This window comes from Helicoverpa armigera, chromosome 8, assembly GCF_030705265.1.
Source record: "Helicoverpa armigera isolate CAAS_96S chromosome 8, ASM3070526v1, whole genome shotgun sequence".
Classification (NCBI taxonomy): domain Eukaryota; kingdom Metazoa; phylum Arthropoda; class Insecta; order Lepidoptera; family Noctuidae; genus Helicoverpa; species Helicoverpa armigera.
The window spans coordinates 1,343,796-1,363,155 of record NC_087127.1 but is presented as its reverse complement, the minus strand read 5'-3'; the positions used below and the strand labels follow the sequence as shown (position 1 = coordinate 1,363,155).

Sequence of the window (19,360 nt, the reverse complement as noted above, 5' to 3'; positions counted from 1 at the left end):
TTTCAACCCACCCAACCAAATTGTATCTTTCTATCGAATCTTCTCCAGTAAATCACCAGTTGTGTATTCCTTGGCCCCAAAACAGCGTCATTTATTGACATACCGACAGACAGTGAATGCCTTGTAAACCTTGCTTTTATTATCTTTATAGTTTTAGTTTAATCTTTATAAATATGTATGTAATTTGGTGGCATTTAGTTAGTTTTATATAGTAAGTTGTTGCATAAAAACTGTATTTTATTTAGATTTTGCAATTCACTTTCTAGAAGTAAACAATATATACGTAAGGATCTTTTTGAAAATCTACATGTTGTCATTTACAATGTTATAAATATTATGGTGTAATCTGATCATGATCACTAAGACATGACAGTCAGTTCTGCAGCATTTCAAACTAATCAATTATGGAGTTAAGATTGCCAAGTGCTTATAACCTGTTAGTATATCGCAAACCAAGCGATACAGTTTTTATGCAAAGTAGATTTAGATTAGTATGGGTACTATATTAGTAAAATAATATTAACAAAACTCTCACTATCAGATTTTTATTAAAATTCTTAACAATTATTTATGTATAATTATTATAAATATACCACATATTGTGTCGTATTGGCACTCACCATGGCGACTACGCTAACCGCTAATAAACTTAAATACTCGTAAAATATACAAATAACATTAAAAAACAATACATGGCAACGTATGATCTTTTGTTTAGCATTTTGCATTGGACGCGATTTCAATAATGGCGGAATTGTGTTACTTAAAGCTACGGGACGTGGAATGTGATCAAATATTGCAATTCTGATTTGAAGCCGCTTATTACTTGGAATGGGATCGTTCAAGATATGCATAAAACAGTTTCTAAACTTAGTGCAACCAATTAAATCAAGATCAATGGTCTTGATATGAGTCAGACTTACTAACTTGGCAAATAGGTATAGATAGTTCAACTCAGATTTGCGCGCGGCCCTATGTGTGCGTCGGCTTGTAAATATACAACTTTCATTCGTGTGACAGTGACGTCGTCCGAGCATGACGTGTTCTCATCGCTTTTTGTTATGGGTACAGTCGTTTACGAAAATGTCTAGTTCTTCACGGAGAAAATGTTTCAAAGGAGTCAGGTAGCGTTTCAAAAAATGAAACATTCAAAGCTTTTTATTATAACATTTTACAGTTTTTCATTATTTTCTCATACGTCTTTTCAAATTGACATTGACAGTGTCTAAGAAATAAATGACGTGAAATATCTAAGATGAATTAAATACTCCTTACATATTTTCTAGCTCGGGGTACGCGGACAATAAATAAAAGTGTGGACTAAGAATGTAAAAAAAAAAAAACGTAATCGTGTATAATAATGTAAACAAAATGTGTGGGGAATTTTAAAAAATTATATTGCTTCGCATAATGTCGACCAAAATAAGACGGAAATAATGAAACTCATAAATGAACGTTTAAATCAAATTGATTAAGGGATGTGGGGTAATATTTGTCGACATGTACAAAAGAATAAAGAAGAATACTATAGACATTTTGACATGGAGTCAGAATTTATAATTCACCTTGGAAAGTAGCGAATCCAAAAATTCATCATTTGATTTTTCAAGTGGCGATTCAGAATCATTATAAAAAGATTAACACTAAATTACGTTATAACTATTTTTCTTAAACACCTGTATACAACCCCGAAATAACTGTATTTGTACCTGACTGTACCTCTTGTCACGCACACAAAGTCACTGTATATGTACAAGGATTACCCACACAAAAGGCCGCGCGCACGACTGAGTTGAACTTACTATATCTACATAAAGTAGGTTTAGAAAAAGTGGTGTGGTTTGTATAAAGTAATAAAAAAGGGAAATCTATTTTCAATATTGCGGCTTCAAATCATAACAGTTGCTTCAAACATCTGGAATGCATAAATATAATACTGTTAAAATAAGAGTACACTTTAGGTACTTGGCAAGCAACATTACAACAATATATACTTAGAGCTAAGCTGGAAATAGACGCTAAATGGATCAGTTAGAAAACGTATAGAAAATATAAGTACAGCTGCAACAGCCTTTCTCTACTTGAATGATTTATTAACAGTCCGTTAGAATTCAGCAAACTGTGTTTGAGCTCAAAATGAGCTAATAAATCAATAAGCACCTCGTTAGGTAAATGCGGCGATCCCCAACTGAATGAATAATACTCTTGAAAAGAAAAATCATCAAACAATTCAATTCAATGGTATGTCAGATTTGGTACCGCTAATTTATGACCATATGGGGACTTCCAAATAAATGTCTACCACAAAATTCTAACGGACCGTCACATTACAAAGGATTCCTCTACAGCTTACAAGCTGTTTTAAAAAAGTCAACACTACAAGTTATCTGGAAGGACTAGATTTTCAGCTGTCTATGAAAATAAATATCAATTTGGCAACACCTTTCTCTATAGCAACACTAAACTAGAGTTGGCCAAACTTATTTCTAGTGGCAAGAATAGAATGAGCTCGAAATAATTAAGTCTACGATGCAGATATAAACTACTGCTAGAATTATTAGCTAGGAAGGTATATTTTTATAGATGGACCTAAATAACCCTAGAGGTTATTTCTAAACCCGTAAAAGCAATTAAGTTGATCTTTCTACTCATATTATCGGAATATTGCAATGTACTTTTGAAAGAAAATCTAGCAATATCTAATAATTCATTTCACTATTTCTACTAGTGTAACAACTTTCCCAATTTCTGTAGAGAAATCTCGGTTCAATCGGTCATAGATATTAGTGCAAACGGGACTTAGCAAGTGTCCATTTCGACCGCGCGGCCACCTCATAATTTTTGATGAAACTTTGCCAGGAATTAGTAGTAATTTGTTACTTTTCACTCCTCTTTTCCTGAATTTGTTACAAAAAAAACCAAGCCGCTATGACAAAGAACAGTTGGCCGCTAGAACCGCCACTTGCCGTAGTCATCGCCCGTGATTACTCAGAAACTATACAATGCAGATAGACGAATGATACATCAAAAGAAAGGTCTTAATTTGTTAAATTTGTTACAAAAATAAAAAAGGTCAAAACGTAGATATACAAAAAGTTATGCTATGTTAAGTTTTCAGGTTATGAGTAGGTAAGTATATCACCGTAGGCACCAAATTAATAGAGGCTAATGTGTATAGAAAATTAGTCTTTAATTTGTTACAGCGAAAAAAGACAAAAAAATACTAGAAAGCAGGTTCAATAATATGTTAGAGTCGATTTTAGTTGGCCGCGCGGACGGCAATGTGCCTAAAATACAATTTCGTTTTTCTTGTTATTAAAAGTAGGTTTTAGCTTACTTAAAGTACTAGTCGATGGGTAACGTAACCTAGTTTGAATAAATATAGCGAATTTAACTGCAGCATTCGTATTTTAGGAGTTATTTACAAAAACACAGTGGTATGAAACTGTATGAGAGTAGGGTGTCCATGCATTTTCACATATTCGAAATTTTCGTTATTCACGTCTTATTTTTTTAGGGAGAGTGCATACTTTATAAAAATCAAAGTCACAAATAGATTAAAATTTCTTTATTTACAATCAACACAAAGGCAAACAAATCAAGTAATAAAAGACAACCAGATAAATATAAAATCTTCATAAACTAACATAATATTTATAAATTCTGTGTCACATATTTTCTTAGAGGTACTTATTTCAATTTTAAAAGAATTGTCGTCGTAACAAAAATATTTATTGTTATTTAAAAAATGACATTTATAGTGGCCTATTTTTGTGCCTGGTATAAATTCTATAGTACCAACTAAGAAATAATAATTATCCTTAATGCTAAGAGTAATCGGCAATTCAGTGAGTAAAACTGAGTCTGCAGCTCCGTTTAATCAAATGTTATGATCTCGCCTAGCTTAAGTTCACCTTTCAACTCTGTGTCACATTTTTAACACATTGTGTTAACACAAAGGCAAACAATTGATTTGTTTGCCTTTGTGTTGATTGTGAATAAAGAAATTTTAATCTATTTGTGACTTTGATTTTTATAAAGTATGCACTCTCCCTAAAAAAATAAGACGTGAATAACGAAAATTTCGAATATGTGAAAATGCATGGACACCCTACTCTCATACAGTTTCATACCACTGTGTTTTTGTAAATATCTCCTAAAATACGAATGCTGCAGTTAAATTCGCTATATTTATTCAAACTAGGTTACGTTACCCATCGACTAGTACTTTAATTAAGCTAAAACCTACTTTTAATAACAAGAAAAACGAAATTGTATTTTAGGCACATTGCCGTCCGCGCGGCCAACTAAAATCGACTCTAACATATTATTGAACCTGCTTTCTAGTATTTTTTTGTCTTTTTTCGCTGTAACAAATTAAAGACTAATTTTCTATACACATTAGCCTCTATTAATTTGGTGCCTACGGTGATATACCTACTTACCTACTCATAACCTGAAAACTTAACATAGCATAACTTTTTGTATATCTACGTTTTGACCGTTTTTATTTTTGTAACAAATTTAACAAATTAAGACCTTTCTTTTGATGTATCATTCGTCTATCTGCATTGTATAGTTTCTGAGTAATCACGGGCGATGACTACGGCAAGTGGCGGTTCTAGCGGCCAACTGTTCTTTGTCATAGCGGCTTGGTTTTTTTTGTAACAAATTCAGGAAAAGAGGAGTGAAAAGTAACAAATTACTACTAATTCCTGGCAAAGTTTCATCAAAAATTATGAGGTGGCCGCGCGGTCGAAATGGACACCTTAGCAAAGCTGCACTGTTATGTATCTTCATGAAAATAAGCGTTCTTGTATAAACCTACAACAAATACTTCATAATACAGACACCAGTGACACCCATAAAACTAATTACTCTTACGTTTAGACAACAATTTGGCAATATTTACAAGCACTTTACGCGGGTAACATTCTAATTTGAATTCCATCGATTATGAAAATGCAATGTATAGTTTTCATTTCATGTAAAAAATTATAATAAATTATATTTTCTAGATGAGTACTAGATTATGAAAATAAATTCTAACGTTGTGATACAAAACAATATCAAGATATCACAAAATAATGTACTTATTAACTTAGGTGCTAATACAAAAATAACTTCGATTCATATGGATTTCAAATAATAAAATAAGTAGGTAAGTATAACAAAGATAAAACTGACTTGATAGTTTCAACAAATGGTATTTGGTACAGGGTACATTATTTGGTACTGTGTAGGTACATAAATTGATAGCTTCTTAAATATAACGGGATAAGATATGTGATATTGTTTGGAGAACTCTAAATGGCTACAAATAGATTAAATTATCGTTAAATAACAGAGTAGATAATCTATCCTTCTGTAAGTAACGTTCTTAGTTAGTAGTTTCTTCCTGGTTATCATACAATGTTCCTGACTTTCCTACACAAATACGTTCTCAATTACTGGAATGTACTAAAATTGCGTTTCAGTTTTCATTGAGTATTATCTGTACACAACATCAATTCTATAAAACTCATACAAATTCTTCACTATACCTGTTTACAACACTTATTTATCCAACGACTTAATTTACCCCTTAGGCCAGGTTCCCACTACGCCGGACCGGCAGATCAGCCGCTCCGGTAAATCTGCCGGAAGGGCTAGTGGCTGTACAATTTATATGAAGCTATTCACATTATCAAGGGTCCGGCATTTTTGCCGGGCCCGGCATTTTTACCGAGAGTTTTGTCACTACGAATTGCCGGCAGAACGACCGGGCCAAACATTTGTTCTGGGCAAATACATTCTTTGAAACTTGTATCTCGTACTCTTATGTCTAGTCGTCCCAGTAAATCATCAAAAGTGGTTGCTGTCATTCGAAAATAATTGAAGAACTTTCATTCGTCTCTTCTAAGTTTACCCATTAGTGTTTCAAGTGTTCCAAGTGAAAAATAATCTTCCCGTAAAATAGGGTGTACCCAATGTTTTCTTTGATTTTGCCTTCTATTAAGATACCACCACAACACAACAATTTCGTCGTCCATTTTAAGCGCAGGTCCAAATTCAACTGAAGCACTGTCTGAATTTCTTCCCGTAATCCGATGTAATGTGAACACTCTGTCCGGTGTCCGGTTTTCGGCAGATCTGCCGGTCCGGCGCAGTGGGAACATGGCCTTACTACTTCTCAGTTTGTCATAACAATCCCATCAATTCCCTAGAAAGATAGAAGGGAAGTGTCCTTTCTTTCTGCGGGATTGTTTTAAAGTTACCGCGGCCCTAGCTCATAGAGGGCTCCCGAAGAAACATGGTGGGTTTCAGTTAGTAATAATCTTGTGTGACTTTCCCTCAGAGGGTGGTCATTTGACGATTTCCCACCAAAAAACAGTCCATTCTGTAGAATATCTATCTAACCATACTGATTTTTATGGCTTTCCAAAATCTTCAGCCGTGTTTACGATGGATACCTACCTGTATTAGGTAGTCCAAGCTTCGTAAGTCCTTATAGTAGCAGCGTGGCGTGGTCCCGGTGCAGCCGGCGCCGCGCCCGCAGTGGTGCGGCGGCGAGCGCGTCGGAGGGCAGCGGCGGGCCCGCCACGCGGGACCCGCGCTCCTGGTAGTATACCTGAGCTCCGCCGCATGCTGAGCCTACTACTACGCTCTCGTCACTCCTGGATAATAGAAAATGGTGTGTGAAAGCCGCGTAGAACATAGTAAGTATGAATATCGTACATAAATTGTATGAGCTACTTCGAGAGCTTCACATTCCACTGATGACCTTCATATACATTTCTACGGCCGAGTGCTGTAGTAGTTGCCAGTTGAAAATAACTTAGCGATTGTTTTACAGCAACTGGAAATCTGTTGACGATCACCACAACTGGAAACTTCGAGTGTATCTGTTTATAAATAAGTAGTTGTACACAGTCTAACTGAAATATACAGCTATTTGCCAGTTGTCGCAAAAGTTGTCCTATATGCAATTTGTGTACCCATTCTCAGAAGTTTTGTTATACAAAATACTGACCTCAATATAAACTCTGACATCTCAGGGTCGTCAGCGAACTCGTTGTGTATGAGGCCCATGGTGGCGATGTCGAGCGCGGCCCAAGGCCCGCCCTTGCGCACCGTGCCCCAGTCGGGGTCCAGCGTCAGGTAGCTGTAGTCCGTCGCGTCGCCTACGGCTGCTAACGGCTCCATGCATTTTTGTTCTATAGGGCCTAGCGCGTTTAGGGAGGTTTCCCACTGGAAAAATAGTTAACAAGTTATGGTTTGACAGTTACATGGATTTGGGTACGCGGTTCCTAAAAGTGATTATGGAAGTTATGCACAAGCGAGAAAGTTAAACAAATACATTCAAAATTACTTTTGGGTATATTATTATCGGAAATAATAAGATCACACCTCATCTATCTGTGAACTTAGGTAAAAGAAAAAAAATGTATTTTATTTTAAATTTCCTGCTATTTCTGTTGGATAGCCGAAACTTAACTAATTGATATTGATATTGCATTTAATCCTAATAGAATCGATTGAAAAAATATAGCCCTCCTCCGTTATCCACTTACCAAAGTATTGATAGTATCGACATTATTAGCAGCCTCAGTATCGATAAGCGCCAACAGCGCCATGTTATGCAGGCCGCTAACGAACAGCGCACACTTGACTGCGTGCTTGCTGTACTCCGGTAGTATCTCTAGATCCGCGTCCGAATCGTCGTCGCTTTCGGAGTCTTGCCGCTGCGCTTTTGGTCTGGAAAATGTAAAATTTTTACTTATGAATAAAAATGTATCAAAAATAAGTTATTAGAAACGTCCAATTTCATTTTCTAATAAATCTAATCAATTTTCACGAATGTCAATAAAGTAATTGCGAGCATAAGTACGGCCGTGTGGCCCGTTTTTGGCAAGTACTATTTATTAGAATAACTCTTGAAATACTTCTAGCGGAACACCTGATGCTGATAAACAATACCATTGAGTAAAACTTTACACCCACCTATCAGTAAAAGTGATTTGTCTCTCAGCAGCCGGCGTCAAAAACTCTCGCAGTTCCAACGGCGTCATCACCCGACTACTATACCCACTAGACTTGTCAGAAAACGCCAAATGACTCAGTTTCTCCATCAAAGGCGTCAGTTGTACTCCAGTCAATTTCTTCTTAAAATTCGTAGCCTCAGTCTCAGAACTAATCTGGGAGTCTGTACTCTCGTTTAGGGACTTCAAAGGTAAAGATAAAGATTTCCTCCTAGACTGATCCGTTGGCAACGTCTTTGACGAATCTTTAGCTATATGCTTAGGAGTCCTTTGAGGAGACCGGTTGAGTTCCGAATCGAAATCTTCGAACTTCTCCTGTTCACATAACTTCATGTTGAATGTAAACATATTGTCGTTGGAATCCTGTTTCATTTTCGAATAGTGCTGTTCTAAGTACTGGTTGAAAAGGGACTCTGATATGGCAACACCGTCGTTTCTGAACACTGGGAAAAGAGGATCGTTTATGGTCATAGTGCTAGGGTTCTTAGGAGTATGTTCGGGGGACGGAGTATCATCATTCAGGGAGACTTTCGACCGTTTCAATTTGAATTTGGAAGTCGCGCGGTTCGATAACTTTTTAATAGTTTCCTGTAGATCTGTGACACTGGCCAGCTTTCTTATCGGTTCAGGCTTATTGATATAATGGTCGGCAATACAGTTGATGTCCAAAACCATTTTGTTGTCCCGTTTCTCGTTTTCAAGATTAATTCTGTTGGTATCTTCTATATTTTTGAGTACGTCTGGTTCTAAATCTGTTTTGTCGTTATCCTGTTGGCTTTCTGGTATTTGGCAGATGGAGAGAATATTGCCGTGCAGTCGCTTATATTCGACCATGGGCGTGGAACAAACACTAGTTTGTCCTGTAAAGACTTTGTCATTTTCTTGTAGTTCTTCGTCTAGAGATTTTTGGTTTTTGAAGCTGAGAGAAAGCTTCGTTGGTCGTTGTCTTGGTTTATTTGTGAAGGGGACTACGTCCGGCATAGTTGGGGGTTTCCTCTCAATGTCGGGGTTTCGTTCCTCCCGGCTTGGGGGAGATATCATGGTGTGATCTTCCTCGGGGACGGCGGTGAAGAGTAGAGACTTGTCTCTCTTCATTCCAGTTTGGGGGAACTCTCGTTGTTTTTCACGTTCCGCTTCTTGATTCTGTGGAATGAAACGTGAAACTACTAAAATATGTATCAATAAAGATTATCCATAGTTTTTGTCCTCGATATTGATACGTTAAGTGCGCGGCGCACCATTATCTATATACAACCATAAATAAAAATAAGTCAATGATAAGGAAAATTACCTGTAGTTGTATTGTATACTACTAATGTACTGCGAGTGTTAGACCTTGAATAAAACCATCTACCCACCTTTTTAAACCTAGCAATCATTTCCTCCCCATTGCTGTGGAACTCCTGGATCTTTTCCACCTGCTTCTTCAAGCTGTCGTACAGTTTCTTCCCGACGTAGACCACCAGTAGTTGAGCACCAAGAGGCAAGGGTGTCTCTGTGTCCAAGGTCTCGGCTGGAGACTTTATCCTGTAGGGGTCTACTACGGTCAGGTAGGATGTCAGGCCTGGAGGCAGTTGCGTCGAGATTATTCTGAAAACATATAAGATACATAATGATACTTAGAAGCACAAGTTTTTTGTGTGATATCAAAAACAGGATTCTTTATGCTTATAATTTTTTTTTGCGTTATATTTATTGCGGACTGATAAACGGCACTAAAATTAACCTTGTTAGTATTTTAGATACAGTTTTTGTTATAACTTACTTATTATTGTAAAGTATAACGCCGCCCAGCACGCCCTTGCTTTTCCTACAGTGTTCCAGTATTTGCATGGATTCCATATAAACAGATGTAGCACTCTGGAAAAAACAAAATTAGCATATTTAAAAAGACTCATACTTGCTGAACAGACTAGGTCTACTTCCAGAAAGACAACTTTAGAGTTTATGTTTTTAAATTCTTTTTTAAAAGGGTTGCTTTCTTCCGTAAGTAGAAGTACCTAAGTATGTGCAATAAATCCCTTGTCTAGTATCTACTCATATTTGTTTATGTATTGCATGTTTTCCTCCCGTCGCGCCGGGGCAGTGGCGCGCACTTCAGCTACAGTTAATATTTACTCGCGATAAGCGGTGTTCAAATAGACAGGCATACTATCTCTACGAAGGAGGGTAAGGATGTCTTGCAAATATACGACGAATCAAGAATTACTATTGAGTTTCTGATTAAGATTTAAGTCGTAATAGGTATTTTCTGCCTGTATTCTGGCAAGAGAATTGATAGAAATCTCATGATTTAAGGCATAACAGGTACCTACCTATATTTTTATGATAATTAAAAAAACAAAAGATTTACTATTTTTGATAAATCAGTGGTCTCGCTCGCCGGATAGAATAGTTGTAGAATTTAGTACCAATATAAATATTAATGAGATATCAAGTTAACATACCTGTACATATGATAATTCACTAATTAAATGTTTCACTAAACCGGATTATTTTTTTAAAAAATGTCAAAACCTTACCTTCGGCAGCGTCAACATAGGCACCCTTTGAAATATATGACAGCCATACTGCAGCACCGGTAAATAAGTCTCAAAGACTTGGTACAGTTTCTCTGACAATCGCTTCTGATCTTCCATCTGACTGGCGAGGACTTGCAGGTCACCGTGGTAGACTTTTATCATGGAGGTCAGCAGGTTGGCGCGGTTTTTTAACACCCAGTCGGGGATGTTTCGGTCACTGCCTATTGCCTGGAGAGAAGATGAATGAATTGTAAAGAAATGGACAGACTTTAGAAGAACAGTAAGTATAGGTACCTACATTAAAGAAATGATTTATAATAACAATTAGTACCTACTTAAGTCTGAAAGAAAATTAGTTAATATTTCAAGATGATTAATCTACAGCGAAGATGGTAAGTTCTACTTGATATTCAGTTAAGTTAGCTAATCTAGTGGCTCAAAACTATGCTTAATACACGATCACTTATTTCTAACAAAATGAACCGGTACGTTTGGTTGGTAGAACGGTTGGTTATGCGACAGGATATTCAATCATAAAACCTATTGTATATCAAAAGAGGTACAAGATTTTTCGGCTATTGAGTACTTAAAGGTACTTTTTTTTACCGACGTCAAAAATCATCAAATGACCCCTCCCGATGTGGGTTGGCAGCGTTGATGGAGTATCAGACTCTTGCTGACTAAACACCGTGGTGTTCCGTCGTAGGCCTTTTATGTACCAGGGCCGCGATAACATTTTCGAACAATCCCGCACCCCCGGCAGACCTTGGCCCTGCTGGGCTCCGCTGGGTACTTAAAGGTACTTAGGTAATATGGTTCAACATGAATTTATACTTACGAGTATGTATCTGCCGTACTCCCTGATGATAAACTTGCCGCTCTGCAGCGTGATGGCTACCGGCTGCGAGAATAGCGTCTTGATGCAATGTGCTGCACCTACCACCTAGAGAACAGACTCATTTTAAAGAAATAAGTAGGGAAAGTTTTTCATTTGAGTCAGTTACTTGATAATCTATCTCCAATCGGCTACAGAATCAATTTCATATAAATTAGATATTCCCACACGACATGATTTTTTGTGACTTTATAGGTACGGAACCTCTGAAAATTCCTTAAAAGACTTATAAAGATAGAAACATTAGGTATACTTTTTGGCGTAAACACTGAAAGCCTTGAACTTTATGAGGTTTTTAACTCATTTTAATTTAATGGCTATTCTAGAAAATGCCTCAAACTAGTGTTCTTAATTTCTTAATGGACATTAACAACTAGAACTGGACATAAAGCGTAGGTAAAAAAGTATATCGTGATAATTTTCCTGTTTTTCCTCTATCTGAAGAGAGGTTGACAAATCTATAAATAAGCTCGTCCGTTTGACCTTACCTATTTCAAGCGGATCAATAAATTGGCATTTAGAAAGATAACACGTGTATTCCGCGTTATAAAAATATCTTCTTTATTCGCATTAGGCTAAAAAGTGGATGACATTATTTTTATATACAAAAAGTATAAGTTTCATATAAAGCCTGCTTTTCGAAAGGATAAGGCAGAGTTTCAGGCACCTTACTATTTATAGACAGACTTATATGAAATACTAGCTGATCCCGCGAACTTCGTATCGTTTAAACCTTCCCTGGAACTCTACAAACATTTTAAAACCAAAATTAACCAAATCGGTCCAGCCATTCTCGAGTTTTAGTGAGACTAACGAACAGCAATTCATTTTTATATATAAGAAGATGTAACAAAACCCATATTTACCCAATTGTTCAAACCTTAATTCTACTATTGTGCCTACCTAAAAATCTTGATTTATTATTTCTATGAACATCCACATTCAAAGACCGCAAAGAGATTTCTAGATAATTTACATAACATTAATTTAGAAAGACCATCACACTTTTGCGTGCTTTGCCATCAAAAACTGCGTAGAAAATTCTAAAAATTATGCGAAGCCGTCCATAGGTTAAACGATGTAAGGTGCTTACATATTTTATAGACAAAACAAGTTTCGTAATATTGAGCAGGTTGAATTCCGCAAAGAGTTTATTGCATCAGGAACTTTCTAATCGCATTAGGAGCGATTAATATAAGATGGCGTATCAGGGTATGCTGGTTCTGAGATCTGGTTTGTTAATGAGACAAGCTAATTAGCAATTTAGGGAGTGAATAGTGAGGGAGGGAATTCAGATATTAAAATAGGAGCCTAGACAGACAGGTAATTAATTTAAGCGTGGGTGCAACGGTAAGATGTTTACGGATAGAATAGTTCAATGACATCAGTCGTGTTGTGCTGTCTAAAACTAGCAAAAAACCGGCTGTGTTTAAACCTGCCGAGATTAACTGGACGAATAGCAAAGAATAAATATATTGATGGCTTGTTATGATCAAATCCGAAGGTGCAAACAAGTCTGAAAAAGTCAAAGGACTAATCTTAAGATCTCCATCACCAAAAATATAAAAATCATCACAGACCATATAAGTAAGTTGTTGCGTAGAAATATAGAACTTTGGCAATTCGTGCAGAAAAATACATACTTACGAATTGAGAACCTACGTCTAAAAAACCCTACATGACACAAGATTCAACGCTCCTATTGATATTCCAAAATTCTCAGTAGAATCTTCTTTTAGCGTATTTTGGATGTTACCGAGTAGAAATATGCGCTTTAAATTATGCAACCCTAAGCTCGGGTTTAGTTAAAGCCTTCATGAGCAGTAATCTGCTTAGTGGTAGCTTTAAATATTCACAGATCTAATGTCTACTCCACATTCACGGAGTATAGTAGAACACTAATATGCCTAAGTTGATATCAGACAGAATGAGAACAAACCATTTTAAAAGATTTTTAACCGACTTAAAAAAAGGGACCTGGATTGTTTCTTTGTATGTTTAGTGCGCGATTATCTCACGTTTGGCTGCACAGAATTTCATGCGGATTTCAGCAACGTTTTTGTCAGACTTTGGAGAAGGTTTTAGGTAGGTACATTATTGTCGAAAACTTCTGAAACCTCAACGTCAAATGGTACTAGGTATCTAAATAAATATTTACGTGATTTTCGCGATTTATTTCCCAAACCATTTGCGAATTCTGCCCTCGTTGTTTGACATCCTTGGCGTAGGATTACACGTGAGTAAATAACTTAGATTCGTAAGCCAATTTCGTGTCGGATTTCTACGGATGAAGAGCGAATATGGCTAGCTAGACATAAGCCGGCTTTACTTGCCGTCCTTCGCAAAGAACTACTAAATATTTGTACCTATCAACTACTAGGTAGCTGTTTTCTCGTGGTTGTACTTGTGTTCCGTGGGAACTACTTCCCGTACCGAGATAAAATGTAGCCACGGTACTCGGGAAGAGTGTAGCTTTCCAACAGTGAAAGAATTTTTCAAATCGGCGAGTAGTTTCGGAGTCTTTAGGGTGCCAACAAACAAACAAAAACATGATCCTTCTTTATTATATTAGTACAGCTTGGTAAAAGCTGGTATTTCTCATTTGAATTTTAATATGATTCTTTGTTTAATGGATGGAATATTTGCAAAGTTAGTTGGACATAAATAAACGATAGAGATCATTCAATTAATAGTAATACATTTAGGTCTCTTATAGAACATTTTACATGAGTAAGCTTTTAATCTTATCTCCAATATATCTACTAAAAAGTTAGATTATTACATCTATAGGAAAATCCTGTTTTTTGGTTCCTGAACCTAGTTTAAAAATATCACTGTTTGGTAGCTACATTATCCCGAGTATGTTTTATTCGGGAACAGGCAGTTGTTCCTACGGGACGTGAGTGAAACCGCGGGAAAAGAGCTAGTACACAATACAATATAATAAAATACCTCTACAGCTACACACCTACAAATAAAACATTAAATATTTATATGTTTTGAGCTGGCTATCTTATCAAATGAGTCATTTGCAAAATATAAATACGTAGTGTTTGTTATTTATTGTGTCTAGCGTCTGACTTCAAATAATCCAATTATAATGTCAAGGATAGAATTAAGCTGTCTATTGGCCCTCTTGTGTACTATTTTATACTACTACAGTTTATAATTGGCCTAGCCTTTTCCTCAACTATATTGGCGTCATGTACTGATAAATTGATGAATGATATAATACTGCAAACTAAACAATCCTATCAACCAATTTACCTGGGTAGCATGTTATCAAGTAATAAAACTAGTCATCAGGCATCTTAGGTTCTACAAGTTTGGAAAAGATTTACCAAAACATCCAGCAAGCATAGTTTATTGTGCAGATATACTGAGGTACTGGATCATCTTAGCATCTAGAAATTTTCAAGCCTGAATCACACAGGTAGGTTTATATGTCATATGCTCATAGATATAATCCAGTGGGCAGAGTTCGGTTAAAATTCGGTGGTAAATAAATGTTTGTCACAAACCTGTCCAGCGAGGGCATGTCGCTGTGTGTCGGACACCCATCCTGGATGGAAGTAAAGCACCGCATTGATGGGATCATCTTCCTCTGATGTACAGCATAGTGTGTCATACACAAACACTATCATCATTTCCCTGTGGACAAATAAATATTTTCTAGAATATTTCCATGGCACTGTCTAAATTGCTTTTCAAGACATAAATAGGCCTATGATATTGTATTAATTTTACATAGAATAAAAGACAAAATTGTAAGATATTAAACTGCTTGTATGCCGCTAATTACAAAACAATAGAAAATCAATTGAGTCTTGTGTATGTCTGCGCTCTGGCATTCTGTAAAAAACATTTGGGAAAATACTGTAAAAAAAGAAGAAAATACATGAGTCAGCTAGCAAAATGTAGAAGATGATGATGATGATGTTTACCTTTGAATAAAAGTGGGACACTCATTAGAAATATGTTTTGTAAAGTACTCTATTATTTTAGTGAGAATAATTTTCAAAATATCACTTAAGTTTTTGTAACACATCTTGTCGATCAACATTGTTGGAGTGAACTGATCAGAGAGAGAGATATAAATACTCTTTGATCACTATCAGAGACAAGCTTAATTCATCACTATTATATGTAAAGGCCAATAGTTTTATATATTAATTTGAATGCCTCGACATATTAAAAGCTTATCTTTCAATCACATTTAAATTGAGTATTCTAAGAACTATAAGTATGCAAATGTCTTAATGCACTTCTTGAGTTCTCTACATTACTACAAAGAATATGTATTTTTTTAATGCCATTAGTAGAAATAATAGTATAATTAATTCTATACAATTTTAATAATTTAAAGTGGTAGGCACTGTTTCATTGATGTAGTCAATTTAATCAAATACACTGAATTATTAGATTTATTTAGTTGTTCGAGAAAAATATACATATCATGCTACTTAAAACTAAAATATTATAATAAAATGCAAATAATGAGTATAAAATACTTATAGATACTTTAATATTACAATAAATGGATTGTCAATATAATTTTCTAATTCCTTGGCCTGAAATATCATTACGACACCTTCTATCGAGCTAAGCAGCCGAGAAAAACATCAAACATGGAAAATAGACGTAAGTACCGTTTCATAATATTATTGTGATAAACTAAACACATCAGTAACCGGAGATTTCATCAGACGTGGCTAATCAACCGCAACATCTCGGAGACGACAATTTTGTATTGAATTACTATCCAATAATCCACTTAGAATCTAAATAGATTTCAATCTTTACTTACTTAGCCATTTTGCACGTTTGTCTTGCTCCACTCCACTGATAAAAATTGTTTTTCAAACCATATCAATGGTGTTCAACCAGATTGTTAATTTAAAATGCAAATTGATTGATGTTTCGTTTATATTTTCATAATTTTAATTAAAAATTACATAGCCGTCCACTCACGGCGATATCTCGTTTGACACTTGTGTTTTTTTTATAGAATGTTGCCGCGTTTGAAAATATGTGGAGATTTTCATGGCATATCATAAAGCTATTTTTCTTTCGGTTTGCACGATCAGGAAATGATTAAATGATCATAAAAAAGCACAAATTACTAATAAGCGAATGGTGTAAAATGCGTTTACTTATTGCATGTTTTTTTTTTTTTACTTGGCTAGTCGCTATATGCGATATTGCATGTTTGGTAACACTGAATTTGTTTAGTTTATCGAATTGATACGAGATGGCGTTAGCTGTTCTGATTGCGACTCAGATTGTGGACTTGTGGCGGGAGCAAAAAAGACTATTTGACTGTACGTAGGTACTTCTCTTCATAAAATGTTTTATGGTATTGATTGGATTCGGATTCTATGAAGTGCCAAAGTAATTTGGTATCTCCTTTCCTACATAATTAAGGCACTGGTTGATAACCATTCTATTTAAAATGCCTTGTACATGCAAAATATGACGACAATATTCATATTTTTTTGTGAATATAAAATTAAGTTTTTTTTTGTACCTATTGATTTTATCTTCATATTATATGCAAAAATAATGCAACGCGTGCTTTGAAAATGAATGGCAAAGTTGAAAATAATGGCTACATTATAATATCCGTTTCCGTCGTAGGTTTTGCGTTTGATTTGCCGACAAACGTCCGGTCACCTACATTAGGGCGAATTGGTGGTCGAAGAATTTTAATTATTAGACAGTTAAATGCTCTTTAGGTACTCTTATTTAATAAATTACCTACCTCCTTGCTCGCGACTTCCTTCCATCCAAAGTCGCAAAAACAGCAACGAGTGGGTTCCTCGTCTGCGTAAAAATTTTGAGCCATTCAGAACATCGCGCCAGAGATAACAACGGCCCTTATAAGTGCACAAAGGGCCTGGGACAAATAAAACAATGAAAAAAATATTTTTTCCTAATGTATTTTTCGCACGAAACCTAAATTATTTTGTCCAATTAATTATTTTAAATACACTCTCTTCTCAATGTTTTCTGGAAATCGATCAAAGATTTCATAATGCGAGTTCACTGACTCGCTCAGAATTTCATATGATCAGCAGTCGCGTCACGGGCGGAGTCACAGACATGGCGATGTCAAACAACGGGCTATTCAGAAGTTACACACTTGAATTGCGTTTCATACCAGATGAAGTTGGTAAGTTGGTAAGTGGTTTCTCTCAAATATGACCATAGACCATCTGAAAAAATCTTACTCTAGAATTAGTCCCTGCTGGCGCTTTCGTAGAAACCACTTGGGGAACCTGGATAAAAAGTAGGCTGAAAGAGTTTTTCAAAAAGTCTAGTAGTTCCTGAGATTTGCACATCCAAACCAACTTTTAAGCTGTATAGTATTAGATTAGTATCAGTGAATTATTTGTTTTAAACTTTATAGTAATTAGGTACTAACGGTTGAAAGTGTTTCAATTTTACTGACGTTGATAGCTTTCTTTTTAACCGTTTTGTTATGAGTTTACCTTCTGCATACTTCTGCATTATGACCATCCTCTTTGTTTTGCGCCTACGCCGTGTGCGGAATACGACAACCAAGGAAAGTTTATTTGTCAATGAAAATACAAAAAAAAAAAAAATCCGGAGAAATTGCTGTTACATAGACTTGTTTTGTAACTGTTCGTGAGCTATGCATTAGGTAGTGCTAAATACTGCAACATTTTCTCGGTTCTTTAAATTTCACTTAGGTATTAAATTAAAATACCTACCTTATTATTTTATCCTTCATCAAAAGTCATCATCATCATCATCCAATGTTATCCCAATTTTATTTGGTGTCGGCGCAGCATATAACTTTTTTTCTGACTCTTCTATCTGTAGTTATCTCACAAAGTACCTAACATTCTTTGTTACCTAATCATCAAAAAAAACTATGAAAAAAGACTCATTTGTTTCAACAGACAATTTACTCAAGTGAACAGAATAGCTACAGATGCAGACTTTAGAACATTTTTATCAGCAGCCTCTGCCCTTAATGCGATAATTGATATAGTATTTTTAGGAATCAGAAGCTCGGATATTTAAAAAAAAAACAACACAACACACGACTCAAATCATTCAAATCTTTATTTTTAATTAAGGAACAAAATAACAATTATCGCACATTAAATTAACACACAAATTATCAAAAAATTATAGAGAGGTACAAAAGTTTGAAAAATAATGTCTCACGTCCCTTGGGAGATGTAACCGCCGCGACGACACTCGAGCAAAAGAGAACTGTCAACGGTGTGACGTTGCTTATATAGGTTCGTGAGTGTTGCTATATCTTGGCTCCTAACACGGCCTCTCCTGACGGCAAGTCGTCCTCGACTTGTACTTCTTGGGGTGTAGCTGCAGCGGGGTGCTGTACTGTTCCGAACTCTTCATCTAAGCTCGGCATGGATAGCCCAACCGAAACGGGCGCTGGGTTTCCATCTTCCAAGTGATCTGATCTGTGCTCGGCCTCGTCAGTATCGTCATCTGAAAGTTTGTGATGGTTATTCACACAAAATAACACATGAATGCTGATCACTTAATTAATGATTACATGAAACAGGAAAATGGCTAATGATATAAGATAGTAGGCGTCCCAACCATCCTACATCGTTGCCTTATACGTGACCACAGCAGCTAACAAGCGGGAACACATCCCATTATTGGGCGACTAACGCCATTGGGACTAACCCGTTGGGACTAACCCGATGGGACTAACCCGATGGGACTAACCCGATGGGACTAACCCGATGGGACTAACCCGATGGGACTAACCCGATGGGACTAACCCGATGGGACTAACCCGATGGGACTAACCCGATGGGACTAACCCGTGTGTTCGGCGACTAACGCCATAGAGAGTAGCGCTTCTGAAACCAAAAACAGAATGAGTTCATCTTACTCACTTTCAAAGAAAGCGG

At 36.1% G+C, this 19,360-nt stretch overlaps 1 protein-coding gene across 1 annotated transcript; it reads right to left on the bottom strand.

The window, feature by feature from the left end:
* Positions 1-529: 529 nt before the first annotated feature.
* On the bottom strand, positions 530-16,434 carry LOC110382789 (uncharacterized). Its single transcript, XM_064035885.1, has 11 exons — positions 16,246-16,434; positions 14,960-15,089; positions 11,382-11,486; positions 10,544-10,771; positions 9,787-9,881; positions 9,380-9,611; positions 7,984-9,164; positions 7,554-7,737; positions 7,013-7,230; positions 4,769-6,656; positions 530-2,798 (listed from the first exon to the last, which is right to left on the bottom strand). Exons 1-10 carry the CDS (start codon positions 16,251-16,253, stop codon positions 6,488-6,490), a joined length of 2,550 nt encoding a protein of 849 aa, XP_063891955.1. The 5' UTR covers positions 16,254-16,434; the 3' UTR covers positions 530-2,798; positions 4,769-6,487.
* Positions 16,435-19,360: the final 2,926 nt, after the last annotated feature.

Excerpts from the sequence above, each read along its gene's own strand:
- LOC110382789 (XM_064035885.1), bottom strand. Across the intron at positions 10,772-11,381 it reads AGTACGGCAGATACATACTC|GCAATAGGCAGTGACCGAAA; the intron begins GTAAGTATAAAT and ends TCTTCTCTCCAG. Across the intron at positions 9,165-9,379 it reads TGATTGCTAGGTTTAAAAAG|AATCAAGAAGCGGAACGTGA; the intron begins GTGGGTAGATGG and ends TTCATTCCACAG.